The sequence below is a fragment of the Botrytis sinoallii genome, assembly GCF_014898435.1.
Source record: "Botrytis sinoallii strain Bc 23 chromosome Unknown BSIN_027, whole genome shotgun sequence".
NCBI lineage: Eukaryota > Fungi > Ascomycota > Leotiomycetes > Helotiales > Sclerotiniaceae > Botrytis > Botrytis sinoallii.
The window spans coordinates 692,906-709,167 of NW_024066054.1; the positions used below are offsets into that span (position 1 = coordinate 692,906).

At 42.5% G+C, this 16,262-nt stretch overlaps 5 protein-coding genes across 5 annotated transcripts; 2 read left to right on the forward strand and 3 right to left on the reverse strand.

Moving 5' to 3' along the window:
• Window positions 1-1,777: 1,777 nt before the first annotated feature.
• Window positions 1,778-2,314, reverse strand: EAF02_010835 (uncharacterized protein; the record flags this gene model as incomplete). Its single annotated transcript, XM_038906883.1, has 1 exon — window positions 1,778-2,314. One exon carries the CDS (start codon window positions 2,312-2,314, stop codon window positions 1,778-1,780), a length of 537 nt encoding a protein of 178 aa, XP_038753431.1.
• Window positions 2,315-4,263: 1,949 nt separating this feature from the next.
• On the forward strand, window positions 4,264-5,953 carry EAF02_010836 (uncharacterized protein; the record flags this gene model as incomplete). Its single annotated transcript, XM_038906884.1, has 3 exons — window positions 4,264-4,570; window positions 4,642-5,014; window positions 5,062-5,953. The coding sequence occupies 3 exons, from the start codon at window positions 4,264-4,266 to the stop codon at window positions 5,951-5,953; spliced, it is 1,572 nt and encodes a 523-aa protein (XP_038753432.1).
• Window positions 5,954-6,816: 863 nt separating this feature from the next.
• On the reverse strand, window positions 6,817-9,727 carry EAF02_010837 (uncharacterized protein; the record flags this gene model as incomplete). The annotated part of the gene is made up of 2 exons (XM_038906885.1): window positions 6,817-9,045; window positions 9,095-9,727. The coding sequence occupies 2 exons, from the start codon at window positions 9,725-9,727 to the stop codon at window positions 6,817-6,819; spliced, it is 2,862 nt and encodes a 953-aa protein (XP_038753433.1).
• Window positions 9,728-10,776: 1,049 nt separating this feature from the next.
• Window positions 10,777-11,523, forward strand: EAF02_010838 (uncharacterized protein; the record flags this gene model as incomplete). The annotated part of the gene is made up of 3 exons (XM_038906886.1): window positions 10,777-10,829; window positions 11,031-11,342; window positions 11,496-11,523. 3 exons carry the CDS (start codon window positions 10,777-10,779, stop codon window positions 11,521-11,523), a joined length of 393 nt encoding a protein of 130 aa, XP_038753434.1.
• A 2,148-nt stretch (window positions 11,524-13,671) lies between these two features.
• On the reverse strand, window positions 13,672-15,979 carry EAF02_010839 (uncharacterized protein; the record flags this gene model as incomplete). The annotated part of the gene is made up of 4 exons (XM_038906887.1): window positions 13,672-14,178; window positions 14,254-15,003; window positions 15,055-15,858; window positions 15,920-15,979. The coding sequence occupies 4 exons, from the start codon at window positions 15,977-15,979 to the stop codon at window positions 13,672-13,674; spliced, it is 2,121 nt and encodes a 706-aa protein (XP_038753435.1).
• Window positions 15,980-16,262: the final 283 nt, after the last annotated feature.

Here is a 16,262-nt window from a genome sequence, read left to right on the forward strand (position 1 = left end):
ATCGAGAATTTACGATGATGGATGATGAGTTTCCAAAATTCAAGTGTTGATAAGTAGAACTTTTATATATATATATAGTTATGATATATCTGTATTTGTATATATACGTACTAGGCATATATATATGTAGGTATGTATCTATATGTAAAGACTATACAATTAATCTATCGATTTTCTCTATTCCTATATTCTGTACAATGTACATATGATACATAATGAATGTACCACTCATCAGTATGATGAGAAAAGAAACACTCATCACATCCTCCAAGAACAGGGGAGTCGGACTGTCGGAGGAGACCTGCTGAAAGTCTGGATTCTATAATCCTCCATTCCCTCGATAACTAGGGGTCATTCTCGATTCAGGGACCTTTATTAGCGTCGGAGTAGCCCCTTCCACACTAGCACACTCTCTACCTGCAGTATTCCAAATTTCCAATTAACGAACCAACGAGCCATAAACCACGAGCCATAAACCACGAGCCATAAACCACCAGCCATAAATCACCAGCCATAAATCACCAGCCACAAACCACCAGCCACCAGCCACAAACCATAAACCACCTGGGCATGCCCAGAGCCATCCAGCCTAATAGATCAGATATCAACTCAATGCCCCTCAGTAGGGCTCAGAGCCTCAGATGTTTGAGACACCAATCGTTACGAGTAGATGTCTGAAGATATAGATATCTAATCTCATCGAGTGTCATTCAGATATCGAGGTGTCCGACCCCATCTACGGCAAAAGATCAAATGATACCTACCTATCCAGAGATTCCAAATATCTCCTTCCACCTGGGCAATGCGAGATCGAAAAAAGGGTGCTAATCGTCATAAAGCATTGAATTATAATTTTAGTATTCAATGTCAGAAATCACCAAACGATTGACAACGTTCCAACCCAATCATTCTCGATTGGCTTTTGAAACGTTCCAAGCTGTCTTGTGTAATCCATAAGCTTGATAAGCTCGTTTAACCCTTTCTTCGATTGATTCGGCATCCGGAACGTTTGAATTCGATTTCATCGACGATAGATCTGAACAACGTTCTGTATTACCCTAAGGAACTTTCTTCCCATGGTCTTACTTTAGATGGGCATAAATAGTCAGAAGTTGTTTCACGTGTACCGAGTCACACTTTTTACATAAGCCTAGATTTGGCTACTAACGAGCTAACCTACTATATCATTCAAATCTGGGTGGCAACGATGTATATTGAAAGATCAACATGTCAAAATCTCCTGGTGCCATTCAGCAGCCATTTTGTATATTGGTCTAGCACACCGGCCACGCACTAAAATCTCCCAAAGACGATCTGTACATGGGATCAACAAAGATACGTCCTACCCGGTGTTGTCGGTACGGAAAATAACGACAAATACCCTTTCTGGATGCAAAACTTCCGGTTCGATCAATTTGCATTTCAATATGTGTCCCGAAAAGAAAAATGATGAGTTTACCTAGATGCGATTTCCTTCGGTCTCACAATTGGGCAGATATTCAGCCATGGATAATGAATGAGCTTAGAGTTTACATCCTGATCAACCCAAGTCCTCGGTTAATTCATCAGCAAAAAAGGAATCGAGATTTCTGAACTCTCATCACAACAATTCGACCCCTCTCCAACATGATATGATCTACCGGCTCTTAAATGCCCATTCATGTGATTACACAGAATTGCTTCTCCTTCAATCTTACTCCGCATGACAATATCACCCCACAAAAGAGATGAAGGTCCAGGAAGATTTCAACCATTCACGCTCGTACCGGGTGTCTCATCATACCAAACTCTTGCCCATCTTTACAATCTCCAATACCAATCCATCATCTAGAGGCGCGTCGGATCTTCCCAATGCCTCGTACCCCATCTTCTCGTAGAATGCAACTCCACTCAAGGTAGAGCCGATTTCAGCCTTCTTAAAGCCTGCTTCTATCGCGGCGTTCTCACAAGCTCGAATAATCATACCAGCAATACCTCTTCGTGTCCAATCAGGATGAACAAAGAAAGCACGAATTCTGGCACCATCTACGTCAGGATTCAACAGTTTTGAATCTCGAGTTGCAAATTGATCACCCCCATACAACGTGGACCTATAAGATATTCCACCACATCCCACAATCGTATCTCCAGATGTCACTACAAAGTAATTTCCATCCTGGATGAGTTGGGTATCAACTCCGTATACTGATTTCAGAGCACCGGCTATTTGTGCTGGCGTATAGTGTTCGACTTGGAGACCTCGGACCGACGCATCAATTAGCGGATGAAGTTGCGGGATGTCATTGACGGTAGCTCGGCGAAGTTGGAGTTCCATGGCGAAATTGGTATGTTATTCTTCCCGAGTACGACAATTTGTATTTCCTCGTCTGTCATGGATCGAAATGCTTTGATCGAACCTCTGTGAATCTCTGAAACGTGAACATATATCTGCCCACTTTTGAAGCCATTATCGGCCGGGAGATTATCGGAAGTGAAGCTGTACAGAAGTGAATCCGGAAATAGATAAGAAACCTAGGTATTTCTATCACCAATTCACGATTGATATCACAATGAGGTTGCAGTACATCTAGGCACCCGTCAAATGGGACCGAAATCGCAAGACATCATGATTTGATTGTTTGGCTGCAACACTGCGGCGTGAATGGGATAGAGATGTGGGAAAATGGAAAATTATGCCGGTAGGTGATACGATCAATATAGCCGGAAGCTATCCCAAGATTTCTCTACGCATGGAAAAAGCATTGGATGCGAGGTATGCCGTCTGAAGAATCCACGACGACCCTGCGTCTGATGACTTTTTTGTTTGAACATTGATAAATGTAGATTGAACGCCATCATCTAGGAAACTTAGCCGATGGGTATATACTGATGAATTCAAAGACGTCTTGTGAGGTCTAGATGTGAGGTGCAATCAATACATGCAGATATACAAGAGTACTCTCTGCCAAGCTTCAAATACCAATGTAGTTTGCAATTACTCGAGCAGGAGGATATTATGAATACCTATCCGAGCTATCCATCGGTGATATCAATATTAGATGATGTTCGCATGGATGAACTTCTTTGATTCATTCAAGATGATTAATTCATTAGATGTTTTTATTCCTTTATAGCTTTGGTTTATTGATTTACATTGCTAGCCAATAGTAAGGTTATATTGTAGTTGATATATAATGTCGTTAATAATAATTATGGTAAATAAAGATATCCGAATCTAAATATATCAAAATCAGAATCTTTTTTCTTCAAGCAGCCTTTTATAGTTGTTTAAATTGGATTACGTCGTGTAGGTATTCTTCCTTCGTCAGCCTTCTCTACTGCGGGGTCAAATTGTATGGTAAGGATAATCTTCTTATCAGTTTTTATACCTACTAGTGTAGTACTTTGTTGCTTACAGGAACATTTGCAGCACCAGCAGAGCACCAGGAAGATCTATATGATTGATATCAAAAAATAAAAATGATGCCAAGGTTACCATCGACACCGTCTACATTTAAAGTAAGAAATGAAGTATATCTTCACATTCCGGATCCACTTCGAACTCTCTCGTAATTTCTCGAATGCCTTCTCGGTGACTTTCAACATGGGGTGGAGGAAAACCTCCTGAAACTCTCCGCCGATGAGGTAATGGTTGTTAATTTGATCATTGATGCCCACCTCCCACCCACCACCTGCGAATATTCCATGTTCCTGTTGGCGGGGAACGAAAAATACCTCCTTCGTACTTGACAACGAAAAAGGCAAAGAGATATCACAAAACTTTTATAAGACTCACATACCTAGAGTGAAAGATATTTTTTTCTTGGTCTTCTTCTCTTCAATCCCTTTCTGAGAAATTCACACCTTTGACAAGTTCATGTAATCGCTATTGAAGACATCTTTGTCCTTTGTTTTTTTCTGAAGCTACCTACCTAGTACCTACTGACTGACTGGCGGACGGACGGTTTCCAAGTTTATTTAACCTTGGAATTCATTCACTCCCAAGCTCAAGCTTGCCAACGAACTAGAAAACCACTCACACACCTTTTGGAAATTTATCCAACTCATACTACCTATTTAGCCTTACCGGAAACACCCGTTTATCGCTTGTAAAGCTTCCCATCATCTACTTCTTTGACAGCTTCCTCTAAAGATCTAAAGAGGATCTCAAGAAGATCTATCTCAACTTAAAATCCCGACTTATCTGATCTAGCCCAGTTCTACTTCTACTTGTGCCATCAGCCGCACATTGCATCACGATCATAGAACGAAAATAACTACAACATGCCTTCCATAAGTGACGAGGAGCCCAAAGCTTCCAGCAGATTACTTCTGGTATCCAACAGGTTACCCATCACAATCAAACGAACTGAGGATGGTCAATATGAATTCACTGGTTCCTCGGGTGGATTGGTAACGGGTTTGAGTGGATTGGCAAAGACGACTACATTCCAGTGGTATGGATGGCCAGGCTTGGAAGTGCCAGATGCTGAAGCAAAGCCTTTGGTTAAGAGATTGAAGGACGAACATGGTGCTCATCCAGTCTTCGTCGATGATGAATTAGCCGATAAGCACTACAATGGATTCTCTAGTATGTGTTTTCTACCATCTCTGCCCGGTTACATCTGTCATTACATGTGCAAGTACTAACAGCCTTCATAGATTCTATCCTTTGGCCTCTATTCCATTACCACCCAGGAGAGATTACATTCGACGAGTCACAATGGATGGCATACAAGGAGGTCAACCGATTATTCGCGAAAACGATTGCTAAGGATGTCCAAGATGGTGATTTGATTTGGGTCCACGATTATCATCTTATGCTTCTTCCAGAAATGTTGCGCGATGAAATCGGCACGAGCAAGAAGAATGTCAAGATTGGATTCTTCCTTCATACACCTTTCCCTTCCAGTGAGATCTACAGAATCTTACCCGTCAGAGAATCTTTGTTGTTGAGTGTTCTTCATTGCGATTTGATCGGGTTCCATACATATGATTATGCCAGACATTTCCTTAGCAGCTGCTCTAGAATTTTGTAAGTATGAATCCTGCTCTTCACAAACTTCAACTAACAATATGTAGGGAAACACAAACAACACCTAATGGTGTCGAATTCCGTGGTAAATATGTCACAGTAGCTGCTTTCCCCATTGGTATCGACCCCGAAAAGTTCATTGAAACTCTCAAAAAGCCAAAAGTCGAAGAGCGTATTGCTCAATTAGAGCGCAAATTCGAAGGTGTTAAACTCATCGTCGGAGTTGACAGATTAGATTACATCAAAGGTGTTCCACAAAAACTACACGCTCTCGAAGTCTTCCTCACAGAACATCCCGAATGGATCGGCAAGGTAGTCCTTGTCCAAGTCGCTGTCCCTTCTCGTCAAGATGTTGAAGAATATCAAAATCTCCGCGCCGTCGTCAACGAACTCGTCGGTCGTATCAACGGTCGCTTTGGTACCGTTGAATTCATGCCTATTCATTTCCTCCATCAATCTGTCAATTTCGATGAACTCACCGCTCTCTATGCCGTTTCAGATGCCTGTCTCGTATCCAGTACTCGTGATGGCATGAATCTCGTCTCTTACGAATACATCGCCACACAACGTAAACGTCATGGTGTTATGATCCTCTCTGAATTCACAGGCGCGGCTCAATCTCTCAATGGCGCTCTCATTGTTAATCCGTGGAATACGGAAGAACTTGCAGATGCTATCCATGATGCCGTCACAATGTCTCCGGAACAAAGAGAAATCAATTTCAAGAAATTGGAAAAATATGTATTCAAATACACGAGTTCATGGTGGGGAGAAAGTTTCGTAAGCGAGTTGCAGAGGATTAGTGAACACGCGGCGAAAAAGTCAAGCAGTAAGGGGACGGTAGATAAGATGCCAGACTTGGTAGAGGGGGTTCAACAATTCAATCTTGGGGAACAGAGAGAGGAAGGGAGATTGGAACCGGGTGAATTCGATGACTAGATTTAGGGTTTGGGATAGAATGGAAAGGGAGTACTACAAGAGAGAAGAGAAGAAAATCTTTTGATGGGACCGGCCATACTTTCCTTGATAGCATGGATGGATGGATGGATGGACGAATGGCGTTAATATATTTGTTTGTTTGCTTATGATTGATGACTTGATTCATATTTCAAATTGAATTGAATTGGAACATATACGGATGGATGAATGGATGGATGGGTGGGTGTGCTGGGAATATAAGAAAATGGGAAACAAATAAATACATACATATACACACACATATGTGCATAGATAAATAAATGCATAGATAAATAAATGAAACAAAAAATGTTGAAATGAAAAGAAATCATATCTTAATCACTGTTGGAATAGGTATTTATATCAAAATCTACATCAAACTCCACATCTCAAAATGAAGAAATGAAAAATAATAAAATAACAAAAGAATTTTTGATTTTTGATTTTTGATTTTAAAAATTGAAAGGTTGAAAAATTGAAATAAATCATTCGATTAATCGAACTCCTTCCTTCTTCGATCCGTAGCTCAACCAAATCAATTCATCTTGTATCTCTTACGGACGTAATTAGAAGAAGGAAGGTAGGTAGGAAGATAGGTAGGCAGAAGAAAAGAAAGAAAGAAAATCTCCACGTTCAAAATTAAGACGTTCACTCTATTCATGTATACATCACATCATCTGATTCCTCTTACATTCAATTCAATTCAATTCATTCTCACTCCTTCATCATCATTTTTTCCCGCACCATTCTCTTTTCATTCATCCATTCATCCATCCATACACCCAACCACCCCGTCCTGAATTCCATTTCCACACCTTATCCCCACCCTCCCGCAAACTCACAACCTAAGAACTAACCTTCTCCCTCATCATTCCCATCCACTGCTGAAAGCTCATTCCCTGATCCGCCCTATCCTCGACCAACAGCGTCTGCGCCCACAATTTCAACGACGGTTCGCCATCTTCTCTGACCACGTACAAATGCGGCACGACAATACTGCCGACGCCTCTACTCCTATAATCTCTCGCTTTCTGGAACACATTTCTAACTCTCTCACTAAAATCGTTATCCAATTCCGGTAGCGTCGCTTTCCCAACCTTGAGTTTCGAGCGATCCGAGATATCAAATACATCGGCTAACAATTGAGGAACGGCGTCGCGGCCGACCCAAAGGAATTGTGTTTGACCGTCATCAATAAGATAGAGACCGAATGGGACGAGACGTTCCGATGAAAGGTTCATTGGTGGAGGAAGAACGATTTGATTTGTTTCCGGGTCGGGGATACCGGCGTTATCGGGCATATCGTGTAATGAGTACAGACGTGGATAGATGTATTGCATCAAGAGTGGAAGAGGAAGTGTGGATAATTGGCAAAGAGCCGCAGATCTCAAATCCGAAGGAATTTGGGCCGATTTTCGAAGTCCAACATTCTTGATGAGACCAAGGAAAAGAACTGGTAATCCACGAAGGTTGGCAGGGAATTGAAGTCCACCACCACCCATATTTCCACCTGCAAGTTCTTTCTTGAATGTTTGAAGAAGCTCAATCAATTTCGATTGGAGAGCTTCACGTGCAGGCTCAAGACCACCACTCAATGCACGCTCAACAGCCTTATGACTGAAGTAAGTAGTGATTGCGCATTGATCAGCAGATGCATAAACATCTTGAAGATTAGTCGTTGTAGGTAATGACAAAGTCATGACTCTAATACGACGTTCTCCGTTACTTGTAGTGTGCAAGACGGCCGTTTGCATGCAAACAAAGTTCTTGGTGAGAGACTCATCGATAGCAACTTCAACAACATAGCTTTGATCGCGAGGGAAGGCTGGGAAGGCGCATAGATCCGAACTTCGGTTGAAGAAATTACCATAGAAGGTGCTCATTCGGAGACCAGTAGTAGCACGAACACGTAACACTGCCTCAAGACCAATTTCAGCAGATAGGTAATCACTGAACTCGGTAGCGAATTTAATAGCGTCTTCGCTTCTTCCAGCATTCCATCCAGGGTAGAAATAGGTTTGTCCACCAGTGTATCTTGGAAGGTTGCTAAGAGAAGCAACATCCTGATATTGTGATGAGAACAAGAACATATCGATGGAAACTTGATTCTTTGAACATTCAACCGCAAAACTCTTGTAGAAACTGTTGGCTGTTTGTAATAGACCACTCTCCTTTGATGTACCCAGTAGCTTTTTATCCTCGCGCATCTCTAATTTGCCAAATCCAACATTAGGTAATGAAGCAGTGATTACAACAATCTTTCCACCAAGAGGAGAAATAAGTTTGTGACCAGCACGGAGAGCTGAACCCATACATGATCCATTGTTTGTATTGGTCTGGAACATTTGAGGAAGAGTCATGAGGAATTTCTCTACATTCAATCTGCATTCAGACAATGGTACCAATAGCTCTTGAGGAACTGGAAGAAACGGCTCCTCCAGATCACTAACAACAAGCATATTTGTCTCGCCATTCTCTTCCGTATCTTTTGGAACTTGGAAGTAGTGTAAACTGGAGTCTACAGCCATAAATCCAACTCGTGTTCTTCGATCCGCATTTGGTATCCTGTTAAGACTGTCGAGAATAGTCCTGGCACTAGTAGCCAATAAGCCACAAGATACAGAAGCAAAACTGACGTCGAACAAGAAGAGATAGACCAGTGGTTGTGGAGGTCTAACCATATATTCCTGTGGTGCGACAAATTCCACAACTGCGTGGTTAAGCTCCGGTCGTTGCCATCGGTCAACACTTTGTTGTGCAGCTGCATCCCAGTCGAAAGCTTGTGGAACGTCGTTTGTGAGGTTACACATATTACACCTCCACCTGTGGCCATGGTCGAGGAATGAAACATATGGGTTGATGTATGAACGACATCTTCTACAACGTGAAATGACTTGATCTTGAACAACTGGTACTGGATCGTCGACATCGTGCAATGAAGTATATGGCTGTATAACTAATGCGAAAGGAAGTTTCGATTTCTTGAGGAGAGAATTGGTCGTAGGAACCGCATTCAAAGTGGATCTCACATATTTTGGTGGACAATTCGCATTTGGGGAAGGGGTAACACTTGACTATTTAAGCATTAGCATAGAATTCCATAAAATTGACGTTCAAACTTACGTTTGCAGGCAAAATGATCGGAGGAGGAGGTAAGTCCAACTCTGCGACATTGAAAGGTTGGTTGGTGAGATCTGTAGGATAAAGCTGATTCAACGCAACCTGGGCTGGAACACCACCAGGACGAGCTTGAGCCGCAACAGGTTGTTGCGGTCCACCCATTCCCATCTGCCCCATTCCTTGAGTAATACCCGCTACACCAGGAGTAACCGGTGTGCCCGGACCAGGATATCCAGCATCAGGAGGTTGATAGCCCCCCACACCGCCGCCGTATTGCGGTTGAGAGAAACCACCTTGAGGAGCGCCGGCCATGCCAGCTTGTGGAGCTCCATATGCAGCAGCGGGATCTGGTTGAGCTTGATATCCACCATATGCAGCAGGTGCTTGTGCGGGTTGAAATTGAGCACCGCCATGTGTTTGTCCTCCTAAGGCGGAATTCGCACCTTGACCAAAATCATAAGCTTGTGTCGCATAACCCCTCTTCTTCTTCTTTCCGGCATCTGCTCCTGGTGGACCAGCTTGTTGTGTGGGAGAAGTCAGTGGTTGTTCATAGCCTGGTTGCGCGGGACTTTGCTGTGCGTAAGGATCTTGAGGGGGATAAGCTTGGCCTGGATATCCATCTTGTGGTGCCGCCATATTTGCTAATGTTTTAATTCTCTGGGGCAGCGGTTCCGAGATTTAAAATGTGGTGCAGTGGCGCAAGAAAATTGGTAGTCGCCCTTGGAAAGCTTGATGTTGTCCTGTTCGAGGGGTAGGTCGAGTATGGATGGAAAGTGTCAAGTCAATACCCAAGCTTAGAATTCTTGGATAGATCTACGATAGTTGATAGTCTCAAGGAACACGTTGCTAAGAAAGAGCTTCCTGGGTAGATGAGATCCGAACCGATTGTGAAAAAGACCAGGGGTAGTTCTAGACAATAAGAGAAGATTGGAAAATTATAATCAATTCATTCATGACATTGAATTGAACTTGTGCATAGGATATGTATGATATGAATTTGGTTGAGATTCTCAAGTTTTGGACTTGGACTGGTCACTCTCTGAAAGGAATCCTGGCCTTTCGGCTTTCATCATTCACGCCCGCCTGGTGCACCCTCCACCAAAACTGCCCTTATCCAAATGATTTTGTCCCGCAGCATCACGTGTTAGAGTACAAGGCAAGGGTAGGGGCGGGTTATTACAAGCAGACCACGGTAACCTGTAGCCTTACAGTGTTGAGAATGATTATCCGGGCTGTGTTAGGGTCCTATCTTACCTACCTACACTATGACCCCCTAAATTTGGAATCACTACCTTGTACCATAGGGACCGATGAGCCTATATCTAATTGATGACTGCGCATTCCCCAAATCCCTAAAATCCCTAAAATCCCTCTCCGTATTCCGTATTCCGTCTTCCGTCTTCCGTTTTATGTTTTACGTTTTATGTTTTGTGTTTTACGTTTTACCAGGATAAACATCCTAAATTAACAATCGCAATATAACTTGCAGCCCTTGAATCTGAAACTTATCATCTACCAGTACATATACCACACATACCAGTGACCACACATACCACATATCCTTCTCCAACATCCAATTTTGTGGTTCGAATCTATACCTATTCTCCATTTGAAAGACAAACACAAAGATCGATACATTTTATACCCACAATAATTCCATTTATTCCATTACACACAACAAAACAATGGCTTGGGGATCTTCATCAACCTCCCCTCCACCACCCCGCTCTGCTTTAAGGTATGTCCAGCTGTTACCAGATATTTCTTTGTCTTTGTACCAACTTTGGAACTTTGGAACTTGTCGCATACACCAGAAAATCTTGTCAAACCTACTCTTCTCTATTCTCTACCTTCCATCAACACATCAAGTCAAATCGAATCGAATATGCAGAACGTCAAACACCTCAAAACAATAGCTAACCATGCTCCCAACCAACAGCAGGCTGCTCCCTCTCCTCATCTTCCTCATCATCCTCAGCGCATTTGCATTCGTCGCCTACCAAGTCTATCTCGTCACGCAACAAGTCTCGAAATCTGCCTCAGACAAAATGGCGTCCAAGAATGTTTCGTTTACCAAAGACGGCGTCAAAGTTGGAGTGAAAGAGTTGAAAAATGAAAATTACGTGGATAAAACCCAAGGCTTCTTGGTTAAGGCTTGGAATCTAAGTACATGGCCTGCGTATCAATCAAGATTGGGCTGGAATAGCCCCAAGGATAATGGAAATGGTGGGAAAGTAGAATCTAGGAAACCGTAAGTTTGCTCTTTCTCTTTGCATGCGCCGAAGAGAATGAGGGAAGAGCGGGTGGAATAATTATGGAATTTATGCTTCTAGGTCTCCTCTTGTTGTTTCCATCCTCCTTCCAAACATCATACTCTCAGAAAGTAACTAATTTCCCCCTTTAGATATTCTCGCTCCTCATCCAACAGATAGATTAAGCCCCCTTCGGCGCAAGTCTCGCTAATATCCCAAATCTATTTCTTCACATTTTGTATTATCGTATTCGTTTTCAAATTCCTCATTACTAGATTCTCTGAACCAAACCAGAGAATACTCTCCAATAGTCTTTCAGCTGCGCAAAGCATGAAACCTTGGGAAAGGATCGATGGATGGGGCATTCATCGATACTTCTATATTACAGATCTACAGTACTCGCTCATCTTCCAACTCCGGTTGCCGGGCTGGATTGAAAGGGGAGAGGTCATCTGAAGCTCCAGACCACCATTACTTGTAATTGTGCAAACGTTGGATTTACGGAATAGATGGGTGTTGATCAGATGTTTCCATTTTCATTTTCATTGGGATTCTCATATACCTATCTGGCATTTCATTTCATCTAGCTCTCTTCACCGGTTCACGAATACTGGTTTTACGATGACACACGTATGAGTATTTCCTCATGGAGCCTCTTCACAGAAAGGTTATGATACTAGATATATAGCAAAGCTATACAAATTCCATCCTCATTCTGAAATCAGAATCTCACACCCTCCTCGTCTCGCGTAAAATTTGAGAAGTGAACATGGATAGAGTCGCAGTGTCATTCATTCGTAAAGTTTTCCCTGTCAAATAATACCCAAACTCCCCAAGAAAATGCAACTACAAATCGACATTCAAAAGCTCACCTAAAGGTGATCTTTCCAGACTCTCTGAATCCATTCATTCAGGGTTTAGAAGATGCTGATTCGATTTCTATCTCACACATCGTATACAAAATCATAATTCATAATATCACATCACAATATCACAATCCTCCTCGTATGAGCCAAATATGCAGATCTATCTATCTACTCATTCTGATATCTATATCTATATCTATATCTATATTCAACTATTCAATCTACCATTCATTCTAATCTAAACACTACTATAGTATACACCTATACCTATACTCAAACCCAAACTCAAATCTATATCTACACCCAAACATATACCTATCTCACTACTCCTCCTACTCCTACTCCTCCTCCTCCTCCTACTCCTACTCCTCCTCCTCCTCCTACTCCTCCTCCTCCTCCTCCTCCTAAACAACTACTAGATAAAATCAATTACCACTTCCAACTTCCAACTTTCAACCCTACTTCTTATCTACTACCCATCTACCCATCTACCCATCTACCTATCCATTCACCCTCATATCTCTCTCATTTCTCCATCACTTTCAGCCATCACGTAGCCGTCCTATATAGTCTTAGACTGAACGTGGACGTAAATGAAATCAATCAATCAATCAATTTCAGCCATCACTTTCAGCCATCCCCACTTCATCCGCAAACTCTATTTAGATTTAGATTTTATATTATGAACTATCCATTTATACGGAGCATACCATACCTCCCATACTTCTCATACCTCTCATATCTCCCACCCCTCCCCACCACACACAAACCACACCACATAAAAAAAATAGAATAGAATTCCTTGACTTTAATATAATATAATATACTTTGCTATACTTTACTATACTTAATTCACACTACTCTATCTATTCATCCCTTTCGAATCTCACGTCTCGAGTATCTATGTAAAATAAAATAAATAAAAATAAAATAATGTATATGTATATATAGGTACTGGTACATATACACACAGATATACACACACAGACCACAGGCACACACATATATATATTCCACAAGTAAATATATATACAATAGACAACAACCCCCTCTCCATCTCTGCCCTATGCTACTCCACAAATTCCTTAAATGAATACCTTAGCACCAAAATCCATACAGCCTCTAGTTTTTGCCTACTACCTGACTGACTGACTGACTGTCGTGTAAATATAGAGTAAAAGACAGAAATGTACAAGATGTACAAAAGTAAACAATAGTATACGCCTTACCCGAGGACTTTCCCTCTCCGCTCCTTGCCTTTCCTTTCCGTGACCAAAATCAAAATAAAATCAAATCAAATCCATACGCTCCATTCACCCCTTCCCTTCCCTTCATCCCATTTCAATCCGAACCCCTTCCATTTCCATTCCCACCCCAACACCATTACAAAACACAGTACCCGGTACCCAGCACCCAAAGAAACCCACCCCGATCCAAAACTTCGCTCTACCCAACCCCCACATCAAACCGTCGTCTCCCACCACCCCAACCCCTCCAACCACGCGTATTTCTTCCCCTGCTCATTACTAATTTTCCAACCCACCTCTCCCGTTTTCTGCATCCCATTTCCATTTCCTACCCCGTTCCCACTCAGGCCCAACCCATATTTACTCTGTTGATATTGAACCATGACATTGCTATTCAACCCATTTCCATTCATCGCTCCAATCCCATTTAATCCCCCTCCTCCCCCTACATTCCCACTACTAGTCTCCAACACACTTCTTCCCAAATGTTGTTGTCGTTGCTGCTGTTCCTCCCTCACCTTCTCCATCGCAGCCTTCCGTTCCCGTTCCCACATTTCCCTCTTCATAGCTTCGCGTTGTTGAAAATTGAGTGCCGAAATGGAAGGGGGGAGCGTGGGCATAATTGCCGGTTTACCTGAAGGTCTAACGGAGTTTGTTGCGTTCGCCGGTGCGTAGCCCATGTTATCGCGGCGGACGATCATAGATGGGAGACGGAGTTGGAGCTTTTGTGTGTTAGCATTAATTTTGTATGCTTGTGAGATGGTAGATGAGAGGGCAAAGGGAAAGAAGTAACTTACAGTACTAACAACCTTTGCCTGATTTAAGCCCATGACTTCCGAGATGAATTTGAGCCGTCCTTTAATCCACAACCTCTGCGAATCCGTCGTGAAATCACTACAGCTAACTGATAACAGCGGCCAAATTGAATAAACCCCTCCTAACGCCTTGACACCCGTGGCATCGTTACCACTCATAGGATCTCCCGGTTTCAGTCTTCCCTCGGCATCTAAATGCCACCCAAACATAAAAGGAATAGAAGCGATGATATCACAAATCAAGTCCTGGCCCATCCTCGACATTTGCGCGTATTCCGGCGTGGTTCGGTAGTCGACGGGATAGCATGTCCATGCTGCACAACGGATAACTATTGCAGCGATGAATATCCTTGATACACGGGAGAAATTCCATGCTGAGCAGGCGAATATATCGGGGTAGAGGTCAACTCGTCCAGGACACACATCGGCTTTTGTTATATCACCACCGGGAATATTATCCACCCATGCCACTGTTTGTTTTGTTTGCGTTTCTTCCCATCTCTGATACTCTTGCTCTAGCTCTAGAGCACGATGCATAATCTCAGTGACTAATTCGGTAGTTTCCGGTGACCGGGGATGTGACATTAGTATTCTATTTAGATCGCTACGCAATTCGGCTACTTGTAGGTTTAATCTGTTGACAAAGGCAGCCCCTTCATCTTTCTGAGAATCAGCGCACCACCAGTCGGCACCTAGCATAGGAGTCTTGGATGAAGATAGACAGTTGACAAGCTAAATGCATATTAGTATCGAATCCACTAAAAGGAGGGGCAACTAGCATACCATTTGTCCTCGAACACTTTGGAATAAAGCAACACCAACTTTCGTCCTTAGCTGTTTCTTCCCTCTCATCTTCACTATTTGTACAGCTCCATCGATATGTGATCCCCAAGCCGTGATACTCGCTTTCTCTTGAGTAATGGTTTCGAAGAATCCCAGTAATATAATCGAAGCTAGTGTCTGATCGGATTTTTGTTGTACTGGATTTTGAAGCGCCAAGTTAACAACCTTCAACGCCTTGGCGTAATTTTCGATAGCTAAATGCATCAAATTGCTTCCTCTTGCATTTGGTTTATTTGCTAAAGAAGCCATGGCCACAGCTTGGAAGGAAAGTGACAACGCCGAGTCAGAAGCCTCCGTCTTGATTAATGGTAATACCCAGTCAAACGAGCCTCGTATTTGTCCGCTTTGTGGTATGATGACGAAATTTGACATGAAATAACACGGTGCTTGTTGCTCGATAGGACTAGTGAAGGCCACTTGTAATCCTAGGGCATCTGAAGACGAAGAATCATCGCCATCGGATTCGATCTTGGCCAGCTCCATTCCAGTCGTTGAATACATGATTTCGGCATCGTTGGAACTTGAGTTAGAGACAATTGAAAACTTGCGAGTTGCATCACTTCTATTCACTGATCCGATCTGGGTGTTGTTGTTGCTGCCCCTCTTGTTCTTTAATGATCGTCGTGCTCGTCTTTCTGTAGCTTTTGTCTCATTACGGAAGACAAGATCGAAGTCATCCTTATATCCTGGACATTGTCGTCTTGATTTTTGACACTGGTTGCAAGTGGGTTTGGTTTCATCACACTATGAGGATGATATTAGCAAACCAAAAGTTCTCCTTGATAGACAACGTTAAAGACCACACCTTTATCCTTCGAGTTCTGCACATCTGGCAGCCCCGTGAAGGCTTGCCACAGTATACCATCTTGATATACCTTGACTTTTCTGTTTATTCTTTGACAAGATGAACCCTTGATATAACAATAGGTTTGACTGAATACTTTGTTTCCTTCCAGCTCACAATTGATCATCCAATTTCTCAATCAAAGTTTCGAAAAGAGGAAATTCGAGGAAAGGGACAAGATGATGTGAATATACAGTAAACAATATATGGGACGAGGCTCTAAAACCCATGCGATATTGACAAATGGCTGTGCTTTAGATCTGAAACTCATACATGAAGTTACAACTCGGTAACAGCTCCGATG